This window comes from Capra hircus, chromosome 9 (genome assembly GCF_001704415.2).
Source record: "Capra hircus breed San Clemente chromosome 9, ASM170441v1, whole genome shotgun sequence".
NCBI lineage: Eukaryota > Metazoa > Chordata > Mammalia > Artiodactyla > Bovidae > Capra > Capra hircus.
The window spans coordinates 36,655,882-36,681,169 of record NC_030816.1 but is presented as its reverse complement, the minus strand read 5'-3'; the positions used below and the strand labels follow the sequence as shown (position 1 = coordinate 36,681,169).

Genomic DNA, 25,288 nt, shown 5'->3' with positions numbered 1-25,288 from the left:
TCAAGTGGTGTGAAAGGAAACATTTTCATTTAAACACTGCCAATCTTGCTTGTAGTATGTACCATTCTTTCCTTTGCTAAAATAGTTGTAGCCATGTACATGGGACCTAGGCTTCCCTGATGGCTCAGATGGTAAATAATCTGCCTTTAATGCAGGAGACCTAGGTTCAATCCCTGGGTAGGGAAGATCCCCTGGAGAAGGAAATGGCAACCCACTCCAGTATTCTTGGCCTGGGAAATTCCATGGACAGGGGAGTCTGGGGGGCTACAGTCCATGGGGTTGCAAAGGGTCAGACACGACTAAGTGACTAACACTTTCACTTTCTTTTCACATAGGACCTAAGAGTTGAATACTTTTATGACAGCAAAAACTCTTCTTATAGGTACAAGTTACATCTTGAGCTGCTAGATATATATAACTACTCAGTTTTCGGACATTTTACAGATGCACAGCTTACTTTTGACAAAAAATTTCTGATCTCTCAAATCTATTCTGCAGTGATAGAAACTGGTAATTTCTTTTGCTTTAGGTCACTGAAAGAACTTGCATAACATTTTTTAAAATGAAGGCTGGCACAGCAAAGAAAGAGTTAAAATGAAGATGCATTTGATGTTGCAAATGGAAAACAACTCAATAGAAGGTTAAAATGAATTGCAGTTCAGCTTGAGGCCAATGATCAAATTTCAAGTGAGAATTCCATTGTCACTAGTCTATGTTTCCCTCTGGGAAACAGGGGCATTTTCACTGTAAGGAATCAATATTCTAGGCACAACGTGAAATTCAAGTGACCATACATGTAAAGGAAGTGATTTTTTGAAATAAAAAAACCCAATTACATTGAGAATTAAAATACTTACCTGAAAATGTGCAGATGGTGGTTTTCTATGTGTGGTATTGTTAGGAGGGAGGAGTCCTTCAGCCACCGCCCCTGGATCACCATCTGCACCAGGTTGGTGATGTTCAGGACAGTCACCAGCCAGCCCTGGTGTGCAGCCACGTCCAGCATTGCCTGAACAGAGAAAACACACATGTTATAAGAGTACCATGGCACCTTCCCTCTCCATGGGGGATCTGATATCTAGCTTTAACAAAAAGCTCCCAGGGTTATACCTCTAAATTACTACTAATCAAAAGAAGAAACCAGAAAATAAACTACAGTTGGACTGGAGGGAACGTAGTGAAACGTCTGCAGTGAAACATCAGTGAAGCATCTCTTTCAACATTTACTGCACATTACTTTGTACAAAATGTCAAATATTTAGCTTTTTTAGGTCAGCAAAGACTAGGCAGATAATATCGGCACTATAATAAAGAGAAAAACTCAGTGTACTTTGAGAGCAAATTATATATAATTCACTGTTATCAAAAGCACTAGCAGCTCCATTTAAAAAGTACATCTCAAGTGGTGGTGGTTTCATCACTAAGTTGTGTCTGACTCTTGCGACCCTATGGACTGTAGCCCACCAGGCTCCTCTGTCCATAAGATTTCCCCAGGCAAGAATACTGGAGTGGGTTGCCATTTCCTACTCCAGAGGATCTTCCTGACCTAGGGACCGAACCCACATCTTGTATATTGCAGGTGGATTCTTTACCGTTGATTCAAATCTCAAGTAGTCTTTCCCAAATTTAAAGGCAACAATGGTAAGGTGATAGGTCTACTTACCCAAAATTTACTTTTTTCCCAGAGAGCAGGCTAAAAGCAGAGCCCTGGATTTCAGTGACTATACTATGCCACACAGTAAAGGGGGCAGGGACCAGTGTACATGTACATGGGGAATGATGAGAAGCTATTCATATTAGTCTATACATTTAATCCAATGTTTTATGGACAAACAAACGGCTGCATTTGCTTAAGGCCAAACCAAACAGTGAAATCTTCTTTAAACAAAGGAGAAGTTTACACAGGCAAAGCTATTTCAATTAAATTAGATTCTAGTGAATGCTGACTTAAAGACACATAAGTTAATATCATGATCTGAGGCAGCTAGTTTATACAGTTTTAGGAGTGCACTCTCTTGTTTTGGGAAATGAAGGTAAGAGAAATCAGATGTAACTCATAAATGCCTAAAATGATATTTCACCATCTCACTGATTGTAAAATATTTATAAAATGTACAAAACCTACATGTACATTTTTAGAAATGGTTCTTAAAGATTTATTATGCTAGTAAAATTAATCTGCCATATTACTTAGTACTTACTGAGTCAGACACATTTTCCTTCCAAGTTTTGAATTTCCTATTCTGGATTTTCTAATTTACAAAAATGTAAAATAGTTTAAAAAACATCTGGCTAAACCAATCTGTGGTCTTTTTATACATATTACAGGGAAATGGATCCACATCTCTGGGTATGATGGTTACTGTGATGGAATGGTCAAATTGGCCTTTAGTACCCATGAGCCTGGGCTTGCCAGGTGGTGATAGTGGTAAAGAACCCACCTCCGATGCAGGAGACTTTAGAGATGTGGGTTCAATCCCTGGGTTTGAAAGAGCCCTTGGAGAAGAGAATGGGATCCTACTCCAGTACTCTTGCCTGGAGAATCCCATGGACAGGGGAGCCTGGTGGGCTACAGTCCATGGGGTTGCAAAGAGTTGGACACGACTGAAGTGACTTAGCACTCATGTAACCATGAGCCTACTAATTGCACATTATAAAGCTTTATGGTTGGTATAATATATTTATATGTATGTGTGCATATGAAAGTGTATACATGCATGAATGTATGTGTTTAATAATCCAGGGGAAATCCACTTCTGTCCTTCCTATTTCTCTGCAGAGCTGATTAAAACACTTAGCCTTTGAAGTACACGAGACAAGCTGGTCACGAGGAACATTCCTCAGACAAAAATAAAAGTATTAGGTCGCAAGTCACAACTCTTGAATTCCGAAAGGGAAGACAAATGAATAATTATACCTAATACAGTATCATGATGATGTTAGAAGTTGTAATGTAGAGTAACTATGGTGATTTTACTTGTGATTTTTATATTACAACTTGACTGGAAATAAATTCCAGACCAAAAGCTCATATACTAGAAGAGCTAGATGGATGGACCATATGTTTTTAACTTTGAAGTTTTCATGATGAAGTTGAAAGATTTCGTAAAATTTATGAGAGCTGCCCACAATCTTTCCTTGTATGATCCAGATGTGAAAAACGTAAAAAATCATGCAAAGTGATTGCTTACGTGAAGTAAATGAAAAAGCCGTATCATGAATTGAAAACTATCACTTATCTTGTTTTAATTCAGAAAAAAGGCAGGTAGGGAAGAATTGGGGATGAGAGATGGTTGTGACAACCCAAACGTGCTGAATAAATGTTGCCACACGACTGCCTACTCACTCCCTAGTGGGTCCTATTTTTTCTTCCCCTTCCAGCCACTGCCTCTGTGTAGACCCTCATCAACACTCATATGGAATATTATAATAAATACCACTTTATCCTCATTCTAAGTTTTCTTCATACTTTGTATTGTTACCTCAGTGCGTTTTTACAGAGGTAAAATGGGTTATGTCATTCCTCTGCTTAAGTTTCTTCAACGGCTTCAAGCTTCGTAGTGGACAAATGCTAACACTTCTCTGCAGGTCCTCTTCTTACAAATCCTGCTCCCTCTACCTTGTCTACCTGGGAAATTCCTACACATCCTTCAAGTCAAGCTCAAATGCTACTTCTTCCTGTGAAGGCTACCTAATGGACAGGAGGTACTTCTTAGGTGCCCACTGCTCCATGCTACTATTATCATATTGTGGGTCTTTGTTTACATACGTGCCCATTAAATATAGACCCCCTGATAGTAAGGTTCTGGAAGTAGTCTTGGTAATTATAGCCCTAGCACAGAGCACTCAAATATTAATTTTATGAAAGAACATTCATAAAAATCCAATTATAATAATTATAACAAACATTCTACCTGTTATGGCATATCTGCCAAAGGGAGCACAGTACAGGAAAAAAAACTACAAGCTTTGATGTCAGACATAGGTTTGAATGTTAATTTTGTCCCACTTTCTATGTATAAATTTGGGGCAACTACTTAACCCTACAAGGACAGATTTCTTACTGATAGAAGTGTTATATGTCTGTATAGGGGCTGATGAGGGTGAAATAAGATGATGTACTATGTAAGGTATCTATTACACTGCCTGGAACAGAATAAATCTTTTAGGTCTCAATAATAGATGTTGATAAACAGGTACTTATTTTTAACATTCCTCTATGAGGAAATGGAAAGAACACTGTAAAACAACCTAAGAGAGACTTTCTAAGAGAGACTTCCTTTGGACCTTTAGGGATTGATTTCTCCACTGAGGAGTATAGGATTTCAAGGAGCAAAGTATGGAAGGCTGGGAACAAATGCATGGAGTGGGCAGAACTGTTCATCAGGAGAGGTGTGCAACTGCAAGACAGTCAGGGGACACACAAAACCCAAGGCAGACCCTGCAGTGCAGGCCAAACTCGAGCAAGTGGACTTGGTCCTCAGTCTGAGTGGACAAGTCTAAGTCACCATGTAGGTACATGCCTCAAGGGGCTATGGCTAAGGGATGGTCCAGGTAAATGGGTCTGAGGGTCTGGTGGGTCACCCTGACATACCCCGGCATGACTGTGCCTAGCAGGGACTCCCTGCATCTCACTATCTTTTACAGCAGTCTTCCTGGTAGACAAGAACTAGTGAGACAGCATGGTGCTGGCACAAAAACACACAGATCAGAGGAATAGGATAGAGAACTTGGAAACAGACCCACGCATTTATGGTTAACTCATTTACGACAAATGAGACAAGAATATGCAATGGAGAAAACACAGTCTCTACAATAAGTCATGATGGGAAAACTGGACAGCTACCTGTAAAATAAATTAGAACAGTCTCTAACACCATATACAAAAATAAATTTAAAATGGATGAAAGACCTAAACGGAAGATCAGATACTAAAAAACTCCTAGAGGAAAACATACAAAGGTAGAACATTCTTTGACATAGATCTCAGTAATATTTTTTTGGATCTGTCTCCTAAAGGGAATAAAAGCAAAAATATATGGAAGCTAATTAAACTTAAAAGCTTTTGCACAGCAAAGGATACCATCAATAAACAAAAAGCCTACTGCATGGGAGAAGATATTTGCAAATGATGTTGATAAGGGATTAATATCCAACATATATAAACAGCTCATACAACTCAATAGCCAACAGACAAGCCAAATAAAAAATGGTCAGAAAAACTGAATATTCTGCCAAGGAAGAAATGCAAATGGCCAAAAGGTACATGAAAAGATGCTTAACATCTCTAACCATGATCCCTGGATTGAGAAGATCCCCTGGAGGAGGGCATGGCAACCTACTCCAGTATTCTTGCCCGGAGAATCCCATGGAGAGAGGAGCCTGGTGGGCTACAGTCCATGGGGTCACAAAGAGTTGGACATGACTGAGTAGCACTCTAATAATGAGGGAAATGCAAATCAAAACCACAATGAGGTATCACCTCACACCTCTCAGAATAGCTATCATCAAAAAGAACGCAGAGCAAATGTCGACGAGGAGATGGACAAAAGGGAACCCTCATACACTGTTGGTGGGAATGTAAATTGATAGCCACGGTGGAAAGCAACATAGAGGATCTTTGAAACATTAAAAATACAACTACCATATGATCCAGCAATTCCATTCCTGGGTATATATCTAAAGAAAATGAAAATGGTAATTCAAAAAGGTACATGCACCACAATATTCACAGAAGCACTATTTACAACTGCCTAAATAGAGCAGCAACCTGAGTGTCCATCAACAGATGAACGGATAAAGAAGAGGTGGTATATTCACAACGGAGTACTACTCAGCAATAAAAAAGAACAGAGTTTTGCCATTCACAGCAGTGTGGATGGGTTTGGAGGGCATTATGCTAAGTGAAACAAGTCACACACAGAGAGACAAATACTGTATGATATCACTTTTATATGTGGAATCTAAAAAAATACAACACTAGTGAACATAGCAGATAAGAAGCAGACTCGCAGATATAAACCTGTTACTGCTGCTGCTGCTGCTAAGTCGCTTCAGTCGTGTCCGACTCTGTGCGACCCCATAGACGGCAGCCCACCAGGCTCCCCCGTCCCTGGGATTCTCCAGGCAAGAACACTGGAGTAGGCTGCCATTTCCTTCTAATCAGGGGCTATACAAGGGTAAGAGTGAGAAGTACAAACTACTGGGTGTAAGACAGGCTACAAAGATGTATTGTATAACATGGAGAATATATGTAGCCAGTATTTTGTAATAAGTATAAATGAAGTATAACCTTTAAAGATGTATTAAAGAGATTTCTCAAGTGTTCCAGTGGTTGGGACTTGGTGCTTTCACTGCCAAGACCCAGGTTCAGTTGCTGGTTGGGGAGCTGGGATTCTGCAAGCTGCATGGTGTGGCCAGAACAAAAACTTTGTTTAAAAACCAAAGTACTAATAAGTGTATACTCCTCCTTAGCATGGGGCTGGTTTTTGTAACATCTGGAGATCATGGTTCAGTTCCCCAAGACACCTCAAAATCCCTTATAGAGATCTAATACTCAAACAACAAAAAGCTGCTTTAGTATACTGTGGGAAAAAAAACTGGACATTCTTCACTGGCTTAGCATTAACATTAGGCAAATACTGAACCCCCTCTCCCATCTGCTTTTACCTCATGTCCATCTTCTACTGGGCATGCCCCCTACCAGACAAAGCTAGGATGATTCTAAGTCTAGGGGCAAAATGGGTGGGGGCTGACTCCATGCAGGAGACTTTTTCCTATTAAGTTGGAATCAACTTCAGTTGATTGCTGACTCAGAATTCTCTGTCATTTCCTACTGTGAAAGACTAGAAATATGACTCCTGGCATTGCATTAATTTATAAAATTATACTACAATTAACACTATCATAATCAACAGAAACTATGGGGTGGTTCATTTCTTTATTGGAAAGCAGGCAATGAATTTGGTTTTGAACTCATTGGAACCAAGGTGCCATTCTGAAGCCAGAAGAGTTAAATGCAAGCCTTGACCTTCCAATAAAATGCCAACATACACTATATTGTAACTTGCTTTTATAAAGTTCCCTTTCTATCTTTCAGAGGGACTGTAGTACCCTTGGAGTTGGGGCAGAAAAACATAAGTCACAAAAGGAGGCAGCCTACAGTTGGCACAGAGTCAGATGTCCAGAGAGGAAAGACCCTCTTAGGATCAGAAAAAGAGGTTTCCATGCCTGGGGCATGTGAGCCTCACAGAGAAGAGTGGCTTCAGCAGGTCACTGAGACCGCACACAGTCATGGCAGAGAGGGAAGCTCTGAAAGAAGCTTATGGACACTGATAGCACTCATATCACACGGTATCTAGCACCTCTGTGAGTGGAGGTGACACCTCTTGCTGGGAGAAAGTACTGCAAAGGAGCATGAAAAGATCTGGAATAAGTACTGGGGGGAATTACTGATGTGAATAAAAGCTAAGCATTGGTGAGTTTCAACAGCATGACTTTGAAAGAGTAATTATACAAATTATTAGAAACATTGAGAAATTATAGAAATAGTAATGTTTCATGACTGATTCTGACAACAATGAGTAGGATTAATTTGGGTGTGAAAGCAGAGAATTCAGATGCTGAGATTTTAGGTTACTGGTGACATCACTGTTGAAGTGGACAGCTGGAGGGCCAATCCTGTGTGGGTGGCAAGTGAGGTCACAGACAACCGAGGACTGGATCATAGAATCAGGAAGGCGAGGAGAGACTCCTGGCTGATAAGTAACAGAAATGTTCAGTCATGCTGATGGGTAAAGAAGCTGTGGTCAGGAGAGTGAGAGGGTGACGCCATGGAGGTGGTGGCAGAAATGGTTTGGATGCAGTATTACAGCAGCGGAGTTTGGGATGAATGTGATTACAGTGCTGGAAAGGTCATCTGCTGAAGCCACTCTGGTGACTGGAGGAGCTGGAATGGCGCTGCACGCTATGAACTGGTGTTTGACGGAGGTGGGAAAAGAGATCCAGACTTTGGAACACAGTTGAAAAGGAAATCTTATAGACACTGAAAGTAAAATGTACATGGATAAGAGAAGCAGGAATCTGAGAAGAAAGGTGTGGTTGGAGAGATCTGAGGAGGCAGACTTTGATTACTGAAGAAGCACCAAGAACGAGGCAGCCCAGGAGTTTCAAAGAGATCACAGAAACCAGGTGGTGTATGTGTCTGACTGACAGCTAGAGAAGGAGGGGTAAAAACAAAGATGGGTACATATACTACAAACATCTCAGACCTAATCCTCATGTAGAACTCACAGGGAACATTTAAGAACTTAGCTTTGTGCAAAGGTAAAACCACTACCACTACAACCTCCAAAAACAACCCTGCTTCTCATCCCCATAATCAAAAAAGAACTAGAGTTTGGAAGATGGACACTCTCTGGAAGAAAATGTTTTAGGCTGTAAGCATCGTGAAGTCAAGGACATGCTTTCTGACTTGAATACACCTCATGTCTTCAAAACTTATTCTGAATCGATTTCAAGAATTCCTCAAGCATATCAAGCTTGGTCTTGCCATTTAAAATAAATACAACCACATTTCACAGAGATGTAAACTATTCCTGCAAAGGATGGATTTATTCAAATCTACAGATATTTTTCTTCTTTTTCTGCTACTATAGATTATACTTAAAAATGCAAGTTTGACAATAGATCTGCATTTTGTATCAAATAAAGTACATTTCATTCAATTATTCTGAAAAGTGGCAATGAGTTATATAAACTCAAACTGTATACACAGCACACACATAAAGTGTGATGAAAATATTTGTACAGTGGTGTGTTGGCTATACAACACTTTTATTTTTTTTTTCTTTTTTTTTTTTTTAATTTTAAAATCTTTAATTCTTACAGGCGTTCCCAAACATGAACCCCCCTCCCACCTCCTTCCCCATAACATCTCTGTGGGTCATCCCCATGCACCAGCCCCAAGCATGCTGTATCCTGTGTCAGACATAGACTGGCGATTCAAAAATAGCTCACAACACCAATTATGAGGCATTAGTACTGTCTCCTGAAGCTCACATCAGTCCAGTGACTGTAACCACACTGATGAAAAGTGAGAAGACTTGGTTTTGTAATTTTATATCTGTGCTCATCACACTATATTCCACAGCCTCTGAATGACACACCCTGAAGACATACCGTGTCTTATTTTAAGAAGGATTTACAGTGGTTTACATCTATCCTTTCTCTTGTACTTAACAGAAAAATGCAGAGTCCAGATTTTATTATGCAGATTCCAAATTATTATGCATTTAACTGACAATTGTCTCAGAACACTTGTCAATGGGAGTTTTGAAAACCTAAAATCCAAAAATAAATTTTAATCCACCATTTGGTTATTAGTTTAGTCAGTTCAGTCATGTCTGACTCTGTGCGACCCCATGGACTGCAGCATGTCAGGCTTCCCTGTCCATTACCAACTCCTGATGCCATCCAACCATCTCATTCTCTGTCATCCCCTTCTCTCCCCACCTTTGATATTTCCCAGCATGAGGGTCTTTTCCAATGAGTCGGTTCTTTGCATTAGGTGGCCAAAGTATTGGAGTTTCAGCTTCAGCATCAGTCCTTCTAATGAATATTCAGGACTGACTTCCTTTAGGATGGACTGGTTGGATCTCCTTGCAGTCCAAGGGACTCTCAAGAGTCTTCTCCAACACCACAGTTCAAAAGCATCAACTCTTCGGTGCTCAGCTTTCTTTGTAGTCCAACTCTCACATCCATACAAGACTACTGGAAAAACCATAGCTCCGACCAGACGGACCTTCATTGGCAAAGTAATATCTCTGCTTTTTAAAATGCTGTCTAGGTTGGTCATAGCTTTTCTTCCAAGGAGCAAGCGTCTTTTAATTTCATGGCTGTAGTCACCATCTGCAGTGATTTTGGAGCCCCCCAAAATAAAGTCTCTCACTGTTTCCATTGTTTCTCCATCTGTTTGCCATGAAGTGATGGGACTGGATGCCATGTTCTTAGTTTTCTCAATGCTGAATTTTAAGCCAACTTTTTCACTCTCCTCTTTCACTTTCATCAAGAGGCTCTTTAGTACTTTTTCGCTTTCTCCCATAAGGGTGGTGTCATCTGCATATCTGAGGTTATTGATATTTCTCCTGGCAATCTTGATTCCAGCTTGTGCTTCCTCCAGCCCAGCATTTCGCATGATGTACTCTGCATAGAAGTTAAATAAGCAGGGTGACAATATACAGCCTTGATGTACTTCTTTCCCTATTTGGAACCAATCTGTTGTTCCATGTCCAGTTCTAACTGTTGCTTCTTGACCTGCATACAGATTTCTCAGGAAGCAGGTCAGGTGGTCTGGTATTCCCATCTCTTTAAGAATCTTTCAGTTTGTTGTGATGCACACAGTCAAAGGCTTTGGCATATTCAATAAAGCAAAAGTAGATGTTTTTCTGGAACTGGTATGTAACCATTAAATATCTTTTGAAATATGCTTGAATTCTGGATTTAAATAATCCAAGGGTAAAACTGAAACTCTGAGTATTGTAACTGAATTAAGTCAACTTCATTGCAAGGAAATAGAATCACTCACCTCACCAAAAGGAAAAACTATCATTTACTGTACACCAAGAGGTGTGTTAACAGGTGCATAAAAAGATGTAGCTCTATGATGCAGCATTGAAAACTTCCTAAACTTCAGTTTGCAGAGCATGTGAATTCAGTCCTCAGTGTGTCAGCTGTGCCTGTGGGTTGTGCATATGGAGAACGAGACAGTTCAGCCTCTCTAGTCCCTCTCAGCATTCTGACGACCTACAACCTCTGTTCTTCCTTTCACCTTTCTCCTCTTCAAGGACATTTTCTCCTTTTCCTCACATCTCTCCGCCATATTTAGTGACGGTGTAGGGAAAAACCACATGAAAACAAGGTCATGACAAGGTTCAAATGGCTAGAAAATGTTGCTATGTTTAAATTAAATGACATAAACATCATACATGGAAGAAGATAACATTTTCATTGTTTTACAGGAACCAAGTTGTTATCTATGGATATCAAGAAAATGCAAACTACTATGAAAAGATCATCAAAAGCAATGATAGTCTGAGAAACTCACAGCTGAGAGAAGACTAAGGAGACATGACAACTAAATATAATGAGGTGTCCTGAATGGAATCCTAGAACAAGACAAGGACATTAAGGAAACTAAAGAATTCTGAAGAAGCATGGACTTTAGTTAATAATAATATATTAACAAAGGTGCATCGTGACAAATGTTCATTGTGACATAAGGTTGACATAAGGTGTTAACTACAGAGGAAAATTGACTGTAGGGTATCCAGGAAACATCTGTATTTGTCTTTGTAACTTTTCTTCAAGTCTAAAACTATTCTAAAATGTGAAGTTTATTAAAAAAAAAAAGCACTATGGTAATTCAGCCTAGGCAGCCTGTTAAAACATTAGTTGTTAGACATCTGCTAGAAAATACACTATTTAGTTCAAGAGCTCCCAGAAGTTTTACAATGATGGGAAAACCTGAAAAAAAGCTTTCTAGACAGAAAGGCACACTCCTTTAAAGGTTCAGGTCACTTGCAAGTAATGATACAATATTTTGTCAATAATTAAAATGCTATAAGTACATGTACAAGAATCTTTTTCAATAGCAACAGTTGTTCACAGTAACTTTCTCCTGAACTTTTACCCCCAGAAGGTTAGCATTCAGGAAGCTCAGCTGCTGTCTAACAAACTTAATTAATCAAAAAGTCATTTCCGAGCTGTAACTATGAGTAAAAGCGCTTCAAGTGCGCTAGCAAGCCTACAAGTTAATCAAAATGCTAATGCAGTACAAATTAAAGTTGTGATTAACATTTCACAGTAGCTGCTTAAGTGAATTGATCACACAAATGGGTTAAGCATTACTCATTTCCTACAGCCCCAACCGGGAAAAGGGTTGTTATGTGGGTATGAGAAGAAGAGCTGGGGGTGGAAGGATCCTTCATAATAGCGTCCTAGCGTCAATAAACCAGCACCAAATTGTCATACAAAAGCTTACAGGTAGAGTCACCCAGGGGGAAATAGCCTTCCAAATTACATTATAGTCCTTGAAGGGAGATTGTCTGTAAATCCACAACAGTAAGTGAAGGTGTTTTCCACCTCAAAATCCACACGTTTGTGTTAGTTTTGGAAATGCTAAATGCATTAGCTCTGTGTTGCATCTGCAGTGGGGAATGGTGCTTTGCTTTAGGTGGCGTGGCTTCCCTGGTGGCTCAGATGGTAAAGAGTCTGCCTGCCATGCAGGAGAGATCCAGATTCGATCCCTGGGTCAGAAAGATTCCCTGGAGGAGGAAATGGCAACCCACTCCACTGTTCTTGCCTGGAGAATCCCATGGACAGAGGAGCCTGGCAGGCTATAGTCCATGGGGTCACAAAGAGTCAGACACCATTGAGCGACTCACACTTTCACTTCGGGTGTTCTATTGTTGAGTGTGACTCTGATACAGGGTAAAATAAGCACTAGCTGGATGATGATTCTGCATCACAGTGTGGATCTTTGCATTTGAAAGAATAACCACTCAGGATTAAGTTCATTTAGAGTTATTTGTTTTGAAATAGACATCCACTAATAAAACCTCATCGGGCCTTCTGTGGCAAGATATGAGCTCCTGGCAGTCTTGCCAGGAAAGCAGCCTGAATTAGACTTCCCCGTCTCTATGAATTTGATAAGGTCACATGAATGTTGACAACATACAGACATTTGTTGGTAGACAATTCAGACTTGGCAGATAATTTGAAAAACATTGTGAGAATCTGGACACAAGAAATCTCCCTTTTCAATCCTCTCCTAAGAAAGAACTAGAGAGGAAAAAGTGAAATATTTATTCATTATATTCACCCATGAGATCTGTTATGTGCCAAGAATTATGCCCAAGTCACCTTAACAGTCAGTGAAATTATAAATAGTTATTGATAAGGTTCCAGCATATTTTGGATATGATACAAAATCCTCCAAATGTACGCTTATAGTATTAATATTCCTTGAAACATACCCATTAAAGTATAAAAGATATACTTAAAACTTAACAGTGTAATTTTCATTTTAGGATCCTTCAAAGACTTGGGTTGCAGAAATTAACTCTTTATATATTATTAAATATGTATAATCCAATTTTGGAAGCCTAAAAATTATTTACTGATCATTACCCATCTTTTTCTCAAAATGATTTAAAGAAGCTTTCTGAAGTCTACTGTGCTATACTGTCCACTTAAAGATAAGCTTTTCATTTGATCTAATAATCATCATAAGCATTTAAAAATGTGAAAGGAAGGACTCTATTACGGATATACAGGAGAGTTAACCTATGATTTGCTACATCAAAATATTTCTTACAAGTTCTGGATTAATGATTTGATGCAGTACTTCTTTGGTTAAGCTCGGTAACACTGGACTATTCACCGCCAACTATATTTGACTCTGATTCTAGAACTTGTTCATTTAATTGACACAGACATTCAATACATTCACAGCCCACTGAGCCTGTGCTGAGTGCATCCGTAGGTAAATACGCTTCAAAGGTTACGTTAGCCTTGCTTCATGGCAGTTTTATCTCCTGGTATCATCAAATAGTCTAGCTTTCTAACCTACTACAAATGGGGATCATTTGTTAATGGGAATATAGACCCAGCTACAGTTCTAATATCTCTCACTCAGTTAAAATATTCAGGTCAATAAAAATATTCATATCATTGTATCTTCTTTTGCTTCCCTTATCCTATTCTTTTCTATTCTGACTCTAATGAGGTATACATTCATATCTTAAGTTTACCAATTAAAATAGATTGAAGATGCAATCTGTTTTCAGAATAGCTATGGGTTATAAAAATGTGATACTAGTTATTTGAAATTTAATACACATTATCAGATATTGTTACAGAGGTCAACTTACTGTTCTGAAGTTTGCACTAAATAACAACCCTACTAATAAACTTTCAGGGATTCAGTTTCACAAATTTAAGGTTTTCTGAAAGAAGTAAAGCATACCAATTCACATATTTACCCCCTTTTCTCTGTTTATGTAACTTATTAAAGTATATAGCATATGAGTTACACGTTATCTCATGTGTAGGAGAAGAAAGGCTGGAAACTTACCTGTTCAAAAAAGCCTAGGCATTAAAGAAAAAGAAGTGAAATGACAGCTCCTATGTTAAAGTTAGATGCAAGAATTTACAAAACAATGGAAACTTACCCATCAGAACATAGCTGCCTAAATGTTTTCTTTCAGGCACTGAATCACCTATTAATAAATCATTTTCAAAGCCAGTCTCCTGGTTTACTTTTTGCCAACTTCCATTAGTACAATGGAACATGATGAGTTCAATCTATATAAACACGTGCCTTGTTATACAGAGTACAGAACTTTATACTCTCCTCCAACAGTAAAGAGGAGATGTCTGTTACCTCTGAAGGGAACTGATAGTTCTGTGTCTTGGGGCAAGGAATCTCTGAGATTGCCTGTTGCTTCCAGGTGCGTGGACAAAAGCTGCTTCCCAGGGAGAGGTAGTTACTCTGAGAGAAGCCAAGAAGCTAATCTAAGCAGAGAAAAGCAAACCTTAAAGAAGAGAGGAACATGAAATGTTTGCATATGTGTTATAATAGTCAGTCTAAGCACAGTCATTTAATAGTGCGTATCACTATTTATTAATATTACAGGAGTATCTTTATTATGGCATTCCCTTTTCTTCTTGCGGTTGTATCAGCAACCTGATCTTTCCCTCATTGCTTCCAATTATTGTAATTTTTGGTGGAGAACCTGAGGAATCAAATGGCTAATTTATTGGGCAACCAAGAAAAATATAAAAACTTTGGGAAGGATCATAAGCTGTTGAAACAAAAAACATATCAACTGGCAAACAGCATATCAATTGGACATTTCAGATAATATAATAAAGCAATTACAAACATCAGTCATATTAACAAGTCCCTCTTAGAAACTGGTTAAAGTAATTATAGGCCAACTGTTGAAAGGGAACTAAAGTAATTAAAGGGAGGAGATTTGAGTATACTCTGAAAAGAAAGGATTAATTAAAAATATTATTCATGTTCTAGTGGGAATTCTTGGTCTAAAAAGAAAAGTAGGGCTGGTGCATGGGGATGACCCAGAGAGATGTTGTGGGGAGGGAGGTGGGAGGGGGGTTCATGTATGGGAACGCATGTAAGAATTAAAGATTTTAAAATTAAAAAAAAATAAAAAATTAAAAAAAAAATAAAAAGAAAAGTAGAAATTCCTGTGACATTCTCACATCTAAAATAAATCCAGACTAGACCAAGAGTACAATTCTTAGATCCATCTTTATAGGACAAAGGGAATCCAATAAGATAAAGTTTTATTATATAGATAACCTACGCTGAAAACTGTTTTTCTAATATAATCTTGGGAAGGATATTTAGTCTTAATCTGTAAAATGAAGATAATATTGTATTATTTCATTGGACTATTACAGCAAATAAGTCTATGCAATCAAAGTAGAACAGAGCCTGCTACAAAGAAAATTCTCAACAAGTATTCATCAGCAACACTATTAATGATAGCCTGCCTTAGGGACCATCATTAAATAGCAATTTTTTGGTGTGGGAGTGCAGGGATGATATGCAGTTCTTCAAATATTCTGGTTGAATTTAGTATTTAACACATTAATTCCAATTTCAATTTGGAAGTATAGGTTTTCAGAGATCTTTCTCATCAATCTACACACATATTTCTGCTTGTGTGTGTGTTCTCCTTTCATGAGATGTATCTTGCAGTGGTTAAGAGTATCATTGCTAAAGGGAGTGAAAGTCGCTCAGTCATGTCCAACTCTTTGCGACTCCATGGACTACACACTCCATGGAATTCTCCAGGCCAGAATACTGCAGTGGGTAGTCTTTCCTTTTTCTAGGGGATCTTCCCAACCCAGGGATTGAATCCAGGTCTCCCGCGTTGCAGGCAGATTCTTTACCAGCTGAGCCACAAGGGGAGCCCAAGAATACTGGGGTGGGTCGCCTGTCCCTTCTCCAGCGGTTCTTCTCAACCCAGGAAGCAAACCGGGGTCTCCCGCATTGCAGGCAGATTCTTTACCAACTGAGCTATCAGGGAAGCCCATTATTGCTAAAGCCCTTTAAAATAAATCTTAAAATGCACACAGATATTTTGACCTATTAAACTTAAGCTGCAGGGTAGATAGCATTGGCTGAAGGGTAAATTTGGCCTCTCTTTATCTGAAAGCAACTTTTCCACATTAACCCAGCAAACTGACAGCACAATTACACTCTGAATCACACATTTTGGTCCGCAGCTCACTTAGTCAGCTTCTCGAGCCCTGCTTTCCCTTTTTCCCTTAAACATCTGAAAGTGTCTAATTACTGGTAAGTTTTGCTATAAATACTATATAAGAGGTACTGGGAGTGGTCAAGATAAATCATGTACTCTATTACTATTTCGCTCAGTATTGTATTTAAGTACTTTTCATTGAAATGAAGATGATTTTAATGTAAAGACTTATGGCACTTCTTAGAAAAGATCACGGCTATTAGAGCAGGATTTAAAGTCCTGGTATCTTCATTTGGTTTCAGCACGGACTGCCGCAATAGATCACCTTTTAGCTAAATTATTTAACTTATTTGAAAACCAGTTTATTTTTTCCCTTGATAAAAGAAAAAACAAACAAAATACAGTGTGGCGTTAATCAAGACACCTGAAACTTCTCAATAGTTCTGACTTGGTCATCAAATTTGAAAAAGTTAGGCAAGTCACCTTAATTTTTGATACTTAATTTTCCTATAAAAGCTAGCGTTAAGTTTTTCCTGGGTATATGCGGCACACAAAGTATGTCACATCATTTATTACATTTTATAAATATATTTTAGAGCTAATGTAATCAAGGAGAGGATCTCAAAGACTACTGGCAACAGTAATTTTACAATTGCTCAATTTTTAAACTAGCATATTTTAAGCAGGCTTAAAAATTGAGATATGTACATAAAGTTTTACTCATTTTTGTGGGGTGGGATGAAAATGGAAATGCTACTAACAGTAAAATATTAAAAGGATCCATGACAAAAACACCTTAAACCCACAAATGACCTTGATACATAATTTCAAATGGGTACAAGAAGCAAAGGCAGGCTGTATTGTGAGAGCAAACATGTCTACAACAACTATGTTTTTCTTTGTAACAGATTCCCCAGGACAAGGGTAATCAAGACTACAGTTTTCATAACCGAAATGATAGCTCATGTAAAAGGTATATTTCTATAAATTAAAGGGAATAACAGAATTTAGAGTTAACTGACTATGAAAAAGCAAGGAAGTAAAAGTACTACTAAGAATGAGGAGACTAAGACAGACTTAGTTTCTTGAGTCCTCAAATCATTGTTCATTTTATGAATATTAACTAATGTCCCACTCTTGTAAGATTTTATTTTTTATTCAGACAGCAGAGATTCAGTGACTTGCCTAAGGCCTTTATACCAAAACAGGAGCAGAGCTGAATTTATAGTAAGATGGTGGTACCAAGCCCTATACTCAGAACACAAGGTCATGCTGATGTCCCACGAGGGCAGTATAATATTCAATCAGCCAGCAGGGCTTCAGGTTGGAAAACTGCCTGAACCAACGCTTTCCAGGCCAATGGTATCAATGTAGCAAATGAGAAAAATAGTGTACAATAATGAAAACTGTCACTCTGTCATGGAAAATTATCATGTCATGACTTACCCTCGAATTTTCCATTAGCAACCCTAATATTTCCTCCTCCTGGCTTATTTACTTTTATCATAATCTTACAAAAAAATTGTAGGAATGAGAGGATTTAGGATATGAAGCTTGCCATTTCTTTACAATTAAGTTTCTTTTTAGATGGCTTCTAAAAAGCCAAATCTACATTTATAAACATAACTAAGTGTAAGTGAAAGTCGCTCAGTCATGTCTGACTCTTTGTGACCCCATGGGCTATACAGTCCTTAGAATTCTCTAAGCCAGAATACTGGAGTGGGTGGCCTTTCCCTTTTCCGGGGAATCTTCCCAAACCCAGGGATCAAACCCAGGTCTCCCACACTGTGGGCAGATTCTTTACCAGCTGAGCCATAAGGAAAGCCCATAAACATAACTAATGCTTGTAATTTATACTAACGGAAAATTGCACACACAATGCCCAACAATAGGAATTAATTAAACAAACTGTGACCTTCTTATGAAAAAATATAATGTGGCCATTAGAAATTATACTTGAGAAGAATACTTGACATTGTAAACTATTAAGTTAAAAAGGTTAGAAAATAACATAATAAAAATTTGCAAAGGAAGAGAGAGAGTAAATGCACAAAGAAAAAGAGCCTCTGAGCCTCCAAAGACAAAAAAGAACTATACACAGCTATTTACTCTAGTCAGTAAACTTGTTTTTTGGCAGGAGTAAGGGTTAGTCATTCTAAAGCTATATCAGGCTAGGATGGAGGAATTAAGTATACAAATTTTGATTAGTGAGAGCCAAGTTTCTTATGGGTAGAGAAAAGAATTACAATTTTTAAAAAGGGAAAGACTAAAATGAACTCTTGGTATTAAACTAGAATTGGAGGTATTGGAATGAACTCATGGTTTTATGAATACAAATGTTTTCTACATATCCAAACATGTACACACACACAAGTAGATAAACAAACAGATACAGATGTCTATGTATATACATACTTACATTTCCTAGCTTTCCCCATTGAGGGGGCTTACAGGTAATGACACCCAGGTAGCAATGAAGTCAATGAGCATCTCTAAAACCACTCTCTAACTACTTGTGAGCCTATACTTATATAAATAGATACACTAAATAAATAAATGGAGGAGAATGGAAATTCTGGGAATGACAGAAAAAGATCACAGTAGTAATAACTTTCAGGAGAAAGCCTCCAATGAATGATGAAAATAATGTAGGGAAATTTGATGAGAAACAGGATAACTACATAATCTCAAAGTTTCTTACCACAACATATTAGTTACAAAATGAAAAAAAAGTAACTTTACAGTGGAGAAGCCTGGCAGATGCTACCTCAAGTGTACAAAGTCAGCATCTCTGGTAATAACACATCCACGTCACAAGCCTCCTGATACGATATACCAAGAGGATAAAACATCACTTCTGTGGCATTCTTAACCAGGAGTATGTAACTTCAATGTTATTATGAGGAACTATCAGGCAAGCCCAAACTGAGGGACAGCTCTGTAAGACACCTGGCCAGTGCCCCTCACACGTGCCAATGTCCTGAACGTCAAGGAGACTGAAGGGGACGTGACAGCTAAGTGCTTTGTGGGATCCTGGACTGGATCCTGGAACAGAGAAAGGTATTAGTGGGATAAAATCCAAATGGACAGAGTTGGAATGAGGTCTGTAGATTAGTTAACAGGATCAGCACTGAGGCAAGATGCTAACATTAGGGGAAGCCCAGTGCAAGACACATGGGAATTTTATTGTACTATGTTTTACAAACTTTTAATGTCTGAAGTTACTTCAAAATGGAAAAAAATTAAAAAACAGTTTTTTGAATTAAAAATTTTTAATTCATCAACAAAAAAGAGTCTCATATTCATAGGGGTGAAGATATAACTACCATGAATGACTTTAAATTTAATACATTGCTTTTCCAAATTTTCTACAGTGACATGTATTACTTTTATAATTAAGACCTATTTCTCTTTAGATGTTGTTTAGATGGAACAAAAAATTTTTAAGAAATATAAATATCCAAGAAATGGTGTATAAGAATATTTAAGTAGAGGCAAAAAGTACTTGACTGAATCTTTTCCTTAAGAGTAAATTTAGAAACAGACTCCTTGTAAAATCACCAATTTCTATTATTTATAGCTTTTGAATCATTATTGACTGAGTGATGAAAAAGAAACTATGAATGAGTTGATATATATTATAACTTTTATATATGATGTAAATACGTGCACCTGTAAGTATACCTGTAAGTACAAAAATTTAATTTCTCCTGTAATGTCTCTCGAACCCTTCCTGACCCTGAGTTCATTAACAAGTCAGGCTTCGAGGAGGAAAAAAAATGGCTACAGGAAACACAAATGAGCATCTGCGGCCACAGCTAAAACTTTAGGAAATTTAACCTTCATTGATAAAGTGGGACTAATAAAGAGTGGCAAATCATCTTCCTAGGGAGATAAACCATATGTTAGCTACAAAAAAGGGTTAAAAAATTTACTTGTGTATTATAGCCTTATAGCCTTTCTAATTCCTGATAGTTTGTGAATATCATACGAAACAGCTCTATTCTTTTAAGTAATAAAATTAAGTTTTTTTTCTCCCGATAATAAAATTGTTAGAAGCTCATTTGAAAACATTCAAACATTTTAGAAGAGCATAGAAAATAAATTAAAAATTACCCCAAATGCTGTGACAGAGATGGCTACTGTTAATCTTTTGGTAGATACTATTCTGGATCTTCTGTCATTAGATATATATATTCATAAATTTATGTAGATATTCTAGACAGATACAGAATTAATAAGAGAAACTGTAATATTTTGCAGTGTTCTATAACCTGAAAGATGCTTAGGTTATCTCTTAAGTCTTTAATTTTGTAAATGGCTATACATAAATCTAGGACTTCCCTGGTGGCTCAGATGGCAAAGCGTCTGCCTACAAGGCAGGAAACCTGGGTTTGATCCCTGGGTTGGGAAGATCCTCTGGAGAAGGAAATGGCAAGAAGGAAATTCTTGCCTGGAAAATCCCATGGATGGAGGAGTGTGGTAGGCTACAGTCTATCGGGTCGCAAAGAGTCAGATACAACTGAGCGACTTCACTCACTCATACATAAATCTTCAGATTCATTTACTCTACCTTTAAAAACACCATGTGACAGTCAAAGTGTTACTTGCTCAGTTGTGTCTGACTCTGCAATCTCATGGACTGACTGTAGCCCACCAGGCTTCTCTTTCCATGGAATTCTCCAGGCAAGAATACTGGAATGGGTAGCTGTTCCCTTATTCAGGGGATCTTCTGGACACAGGGATAGAACCCAGTTCTCTCCCATTGTAGGCAGATTCTTAACCATCTGATGAATCACTAGGATAGCCCCAAGAATACTGGAGTGGGTTGCCATTCCCTTCTCCAGGGGATCTCCCTAACCCAGGGATCAAACCTAATTTTCCCGCATTTCAGGCAGGCAGATTCTTTACCATCTGAGCCACCAGAGAAGTCCTAAAAACACCATGAGACTCTTGAAAACCTTAAAACTTGTTTTTGCTATAGAAATGTCCCAAAAGGCATTAAGTAGAAAATCAAAGTCTCTTATAAGCTCAATCCTTCAAGGGTGCTTCTCCCACCCTGCTCCTCTCACAGTTATCTCCCAGGAAACGGCAACTCCAGCCTTCTAGTGGCTCTGGGGAAAAGCTCTGGAATCATCTTTGGCTTCACGCTTTGCCTAAAAACCCTTGTTCAATTCATTAACAGATTCTCCTTAAAAAATATGCAGGATCCAACTACTTTTCACCAGTCTTACCCACACCAACTTGGTCTAGCCATCATCATTTCTTGCCCAGCCTTATAGCTTTCAAGCTATAAAGTTCATAGATAACGATTTCAGATTCAGCATGGCAACTAACTAAGGAATATCACATGTCAAGGTTTTGTACAGTATCAGAGAATATCTACACTTTTCTGAAAAGACTATACAAATACTCTTCCTTCTTTAAACAACGTATCTATCTGAGGCTGGATTTCCTCCAGATACTTCAATTAAAATATCATATTGTAACAGACTGCTTTTAAAAGATGATAAATGAATTGAGTTGACTTCTAGTGAGATATGAAAGATATTTGCAAAAACGTAAAACACTATTACACTTGTTTTCAAAATAGTTATTTCTTATGAAACATCATTAACATATAATGGGTTTATAGCTGTTATTTTCAAATGAAGTAATACTTGAGAATTTCTGTTTGAATTAATATGGCAAATATTCATAGATATCTATATAACTACCATAACCATTAGTGAACCACTGCTCTACAGCTTCTCTCTCATTCAGAGTAAAACCAAAATCTGTACCATGGTTTACAAACTCCCTACATGACCTGACCCCATTTTCTCTACAGTCTCCATGCCCACCCTCTCTGATCTCATTTCAAACCACTCCTTTTCAACTTTTTTCCAATGGCCTCCTTCATTTTTCTTGAATATACTCAGCAAGTTCCTACATGAATTGTGGCACTAGGTCTTCTAGGTGTTTAGAATCTATTCTAAACAGATAGCCCATGGCTCACCCCCTTCCCTTTCTTTCTTAAATGACTTCATAGGCAAAATGGCACCCTCCATCTTTCTCCATATTTCCTTTATTATACTTTATTACTATTTTAACAGAGCAGTGATTGCCACTTGACCTATATTTTTAATTGTCTGTCTTTTACTTCTCTAGTGAAAGCCCATTACAGCAGGGTCTCTTCTGTCCTGTTCACTGCTGTATGCTCAGAACCTAGAAAAATACCTGGTACTCAGTTTACCTTCAATAAATTTCAATGGAATGGATGGCTGAAACTGTCACCTTATTGCATTTACATTTTCTTTTCCTTCAAAAATTCTTGATTTGATTCACGAGGTTTTTCTCAATAATGCTACAATAAAAGTGTTTAAACACAAGTATATTTTCTTCTCCAACAGGGGAATAAAAATCCAGAAAGAACAGGAGAAAATGTAGACAATTAGAAATGACTTTCATACCTGGCATACTCGGAGAGCTTGGTCCAACACTGTCTTGGTATCAGTGTCATAATCTGGGCAGGGCAGCATCGTTCGGCTGAGATGTGCCTGCAGTAGGAGATGTGCTTTGGTGTGAGGGCTGTCAAATGAATGAGGATTCGATTCCAAGGGAAGACATTTTGCCAGTTCACTATTCATATGATCTTCATTGTGTCTTACTGGCAAATCAGTATATTCTTCTGCATCCTGAAAAAACATACAAATTCACATAGATACATATATTAATGTACTGGATCAAAAGTATAATAGTTACTGTACTTAGCTTTAACTACTAACATTTAAAACATGCTTTAGAAAAACCTTTAAGATAACCATATCCCTTAAAATTCTGCTTTGTTCAATACTATGAATAATATTCGGGCTTCCTTAGTAGCTCAGACAGTAAAGCATCTGACTGCAATGCAGGAGACCTGGATTCGATCCCTGGGTCGGGAAGATCCCCTGGAGAAGGAAATGGCAACCCACTCCAGTATCCTTGCTTAGAAAAATCCCATGGACAGAAGAGCCTGGCGGGCTGTAGAGACCATGGGGTCACAAAGAGTTGGACATGACTGAGTGACTAACACACACATATTAAGCAAAAGCTAGTAATTTATAATATATCTGAAACTCATGTAAGATCTTATTTATACAGTCAACAAAAGTAATACAGATTCTAGTGAGCATCAAACACCATGCTTGACAGTGGGCCCACGGCAGTAAATCAACAACTGAGAGTTCATCAGGAAAAAACAAGTTCTACAAAGTGGAAATGAATGCTTTGATATGGTAAGCACAGAATATTAAAGGGATAGTCAGTTTGGGGACTTAGGATGAGTGGAAGAAATAGGCAGGGCTGGGAGAAAAGTGGCTGAGGATAGGACTGGTGAGGTAAGAAAATGGTGAAGACCAGGATCGTTAACTTAAGACTTACTATGATAAATTAAATTAAAATAAAATTGTTCATATTTGGCGGTTTCCAGTTCCACATCCAAGGAGCATAGAAGCCACCACTTCATCGTATCAAGTAAAAAGCTGAACAGGCTGACATTTTGCTATAAGCAGAAACTAACACAACACTGTATATCAATTATACATCAATTAAAAAAAAAGAGCAGAAGAGGTTGAAAAAAACCAACAACATATGGTCTTGGATCCATATGAGAAGGGAGGACACAGGACAAACTGATGTCCCCAAGGCTGGAAAATGCAGGGAGTCATGGCTAAGAGGAGCAGAGACTCATAGGCAGAAAATGTCACAGGAATAAGTGAAGGAAGAAACCCTGAACTGTAACTGATGAATTATGGGAGATTCAGTGTGGGCAACTCCAACAGCTAAAAGCTCCATGGGGACTAAGTTGTAGGGGCCTCACAATACTATGAGATTTACCTTCAGGAGCCCAACCAGATTCTTATAGTCAATACCAGAGAAAAATCCCCTTGGACTTCTGGCAAGGGGAGGGGAAAAGAACCATTCTGAAATATGCCAGAGCACTCTGTCCTTCTTAGCAAGGCCAGCTCTCAGGAGAACTAGTTAATTAGAGCCTAACCCGCTGGGATATTATCAGAACCTATCTGACCTGGATAAGGAAATACCCAACTGTAACCAGTTCCAGCTTTGCACATGGAAGAATGGAATATCCCACTCTAGCCCAAGTTAGCCATCTTATCCTAGCAAAGGTGGGAGGGTAGAAAAAAACCGAGAAACAGATGTGAAATTCACAGTGTAGAGTCACTATAGACATGGGGCCTGATCACTGGACCAGAGGATATTCCCCCTACACCTCTGTGCCTCACCTCACTGCATTACAAAAGGCCTATTTACTGCAGCTTTTTTTTTACCCAATACACTATGTCCATCTATCAAGAAAAAAGGTATACCAAAAGGCTAAAAACACAGTTTGAAGAAACAGAGTCATCATCAGAACCAGATATGGCAGGGATGTTAGAATTATCAGAGCAGGAATTTAAAACAACTATGATTTATAATGATTTATATGCTAAGAGCTCTGACAGATAAAACAGACAGCATGTAAAACAGATGAGGGCTTCCCTGGTGGCTCAGGGGCCAACAGCCCGCCTGCAATGCAGGAGATGTGGGTTTGATCCCTGGGTCAGGAAGATCCCCTGGAGAAGGAAACCCACTCAAGTATTCTTGCCTGGGAAATCTCATGGACAGAGGAGCCTGGCAGGCTACAGTCCATGGGGTTGCAAAGAGTTGGATGTGACTAAGCACACAAGAATAGATGAACAAGAAAAGTGGAGAGATGGAAATCCTAGAAAAGAGCCAAAGGGAAATGCTAAAGACAAAAACACTAACAGAAATGAAGAATGCTTTTGGTGAATTTATTGGTAGACTGGACGTGGCTGAGGAAAGAATTTTTGAGCTAGAGGATATAACAATCATATCTCTAAAAACTGAAAAGCAAAGAGAACAAAGACTGAAAGAGACACAAGATGATATCCAAGGACTGTGGGACAATGACAAAGGATGTAACATATATATAATGGGGACATCAGAAGGAG

General features: G+C 38.4%; 1 protein-coding gene across 1 annotated transcript in view; it reads right to left on the bottom strand.

Annotated features, from left to right (window-relative positions):
• ASCC3 (activating signal cointegrator 1 complex subunit 3) overlaps positions 1-25,288 on the bottom strand; it is a 345,247-nt gene that overhangs the window by 8,727 nt on the left and 311,232 nt on the right. The window contains exons 37-38 of the mRNA XM_018053127.1: positions 22,745-22,969; positions 858-1,009 (exon numbers count right to left, since the gene is read on the bottom strand). Coding sequence (XP_017908616.1) covers positions 858-1,009; positions 22,745-22,969 — 377 coding nt within the window. The remainder of the gene's footprint in view (positions 1-857; positions 1,010-22,744; positions 22,970-25,288) is intronic.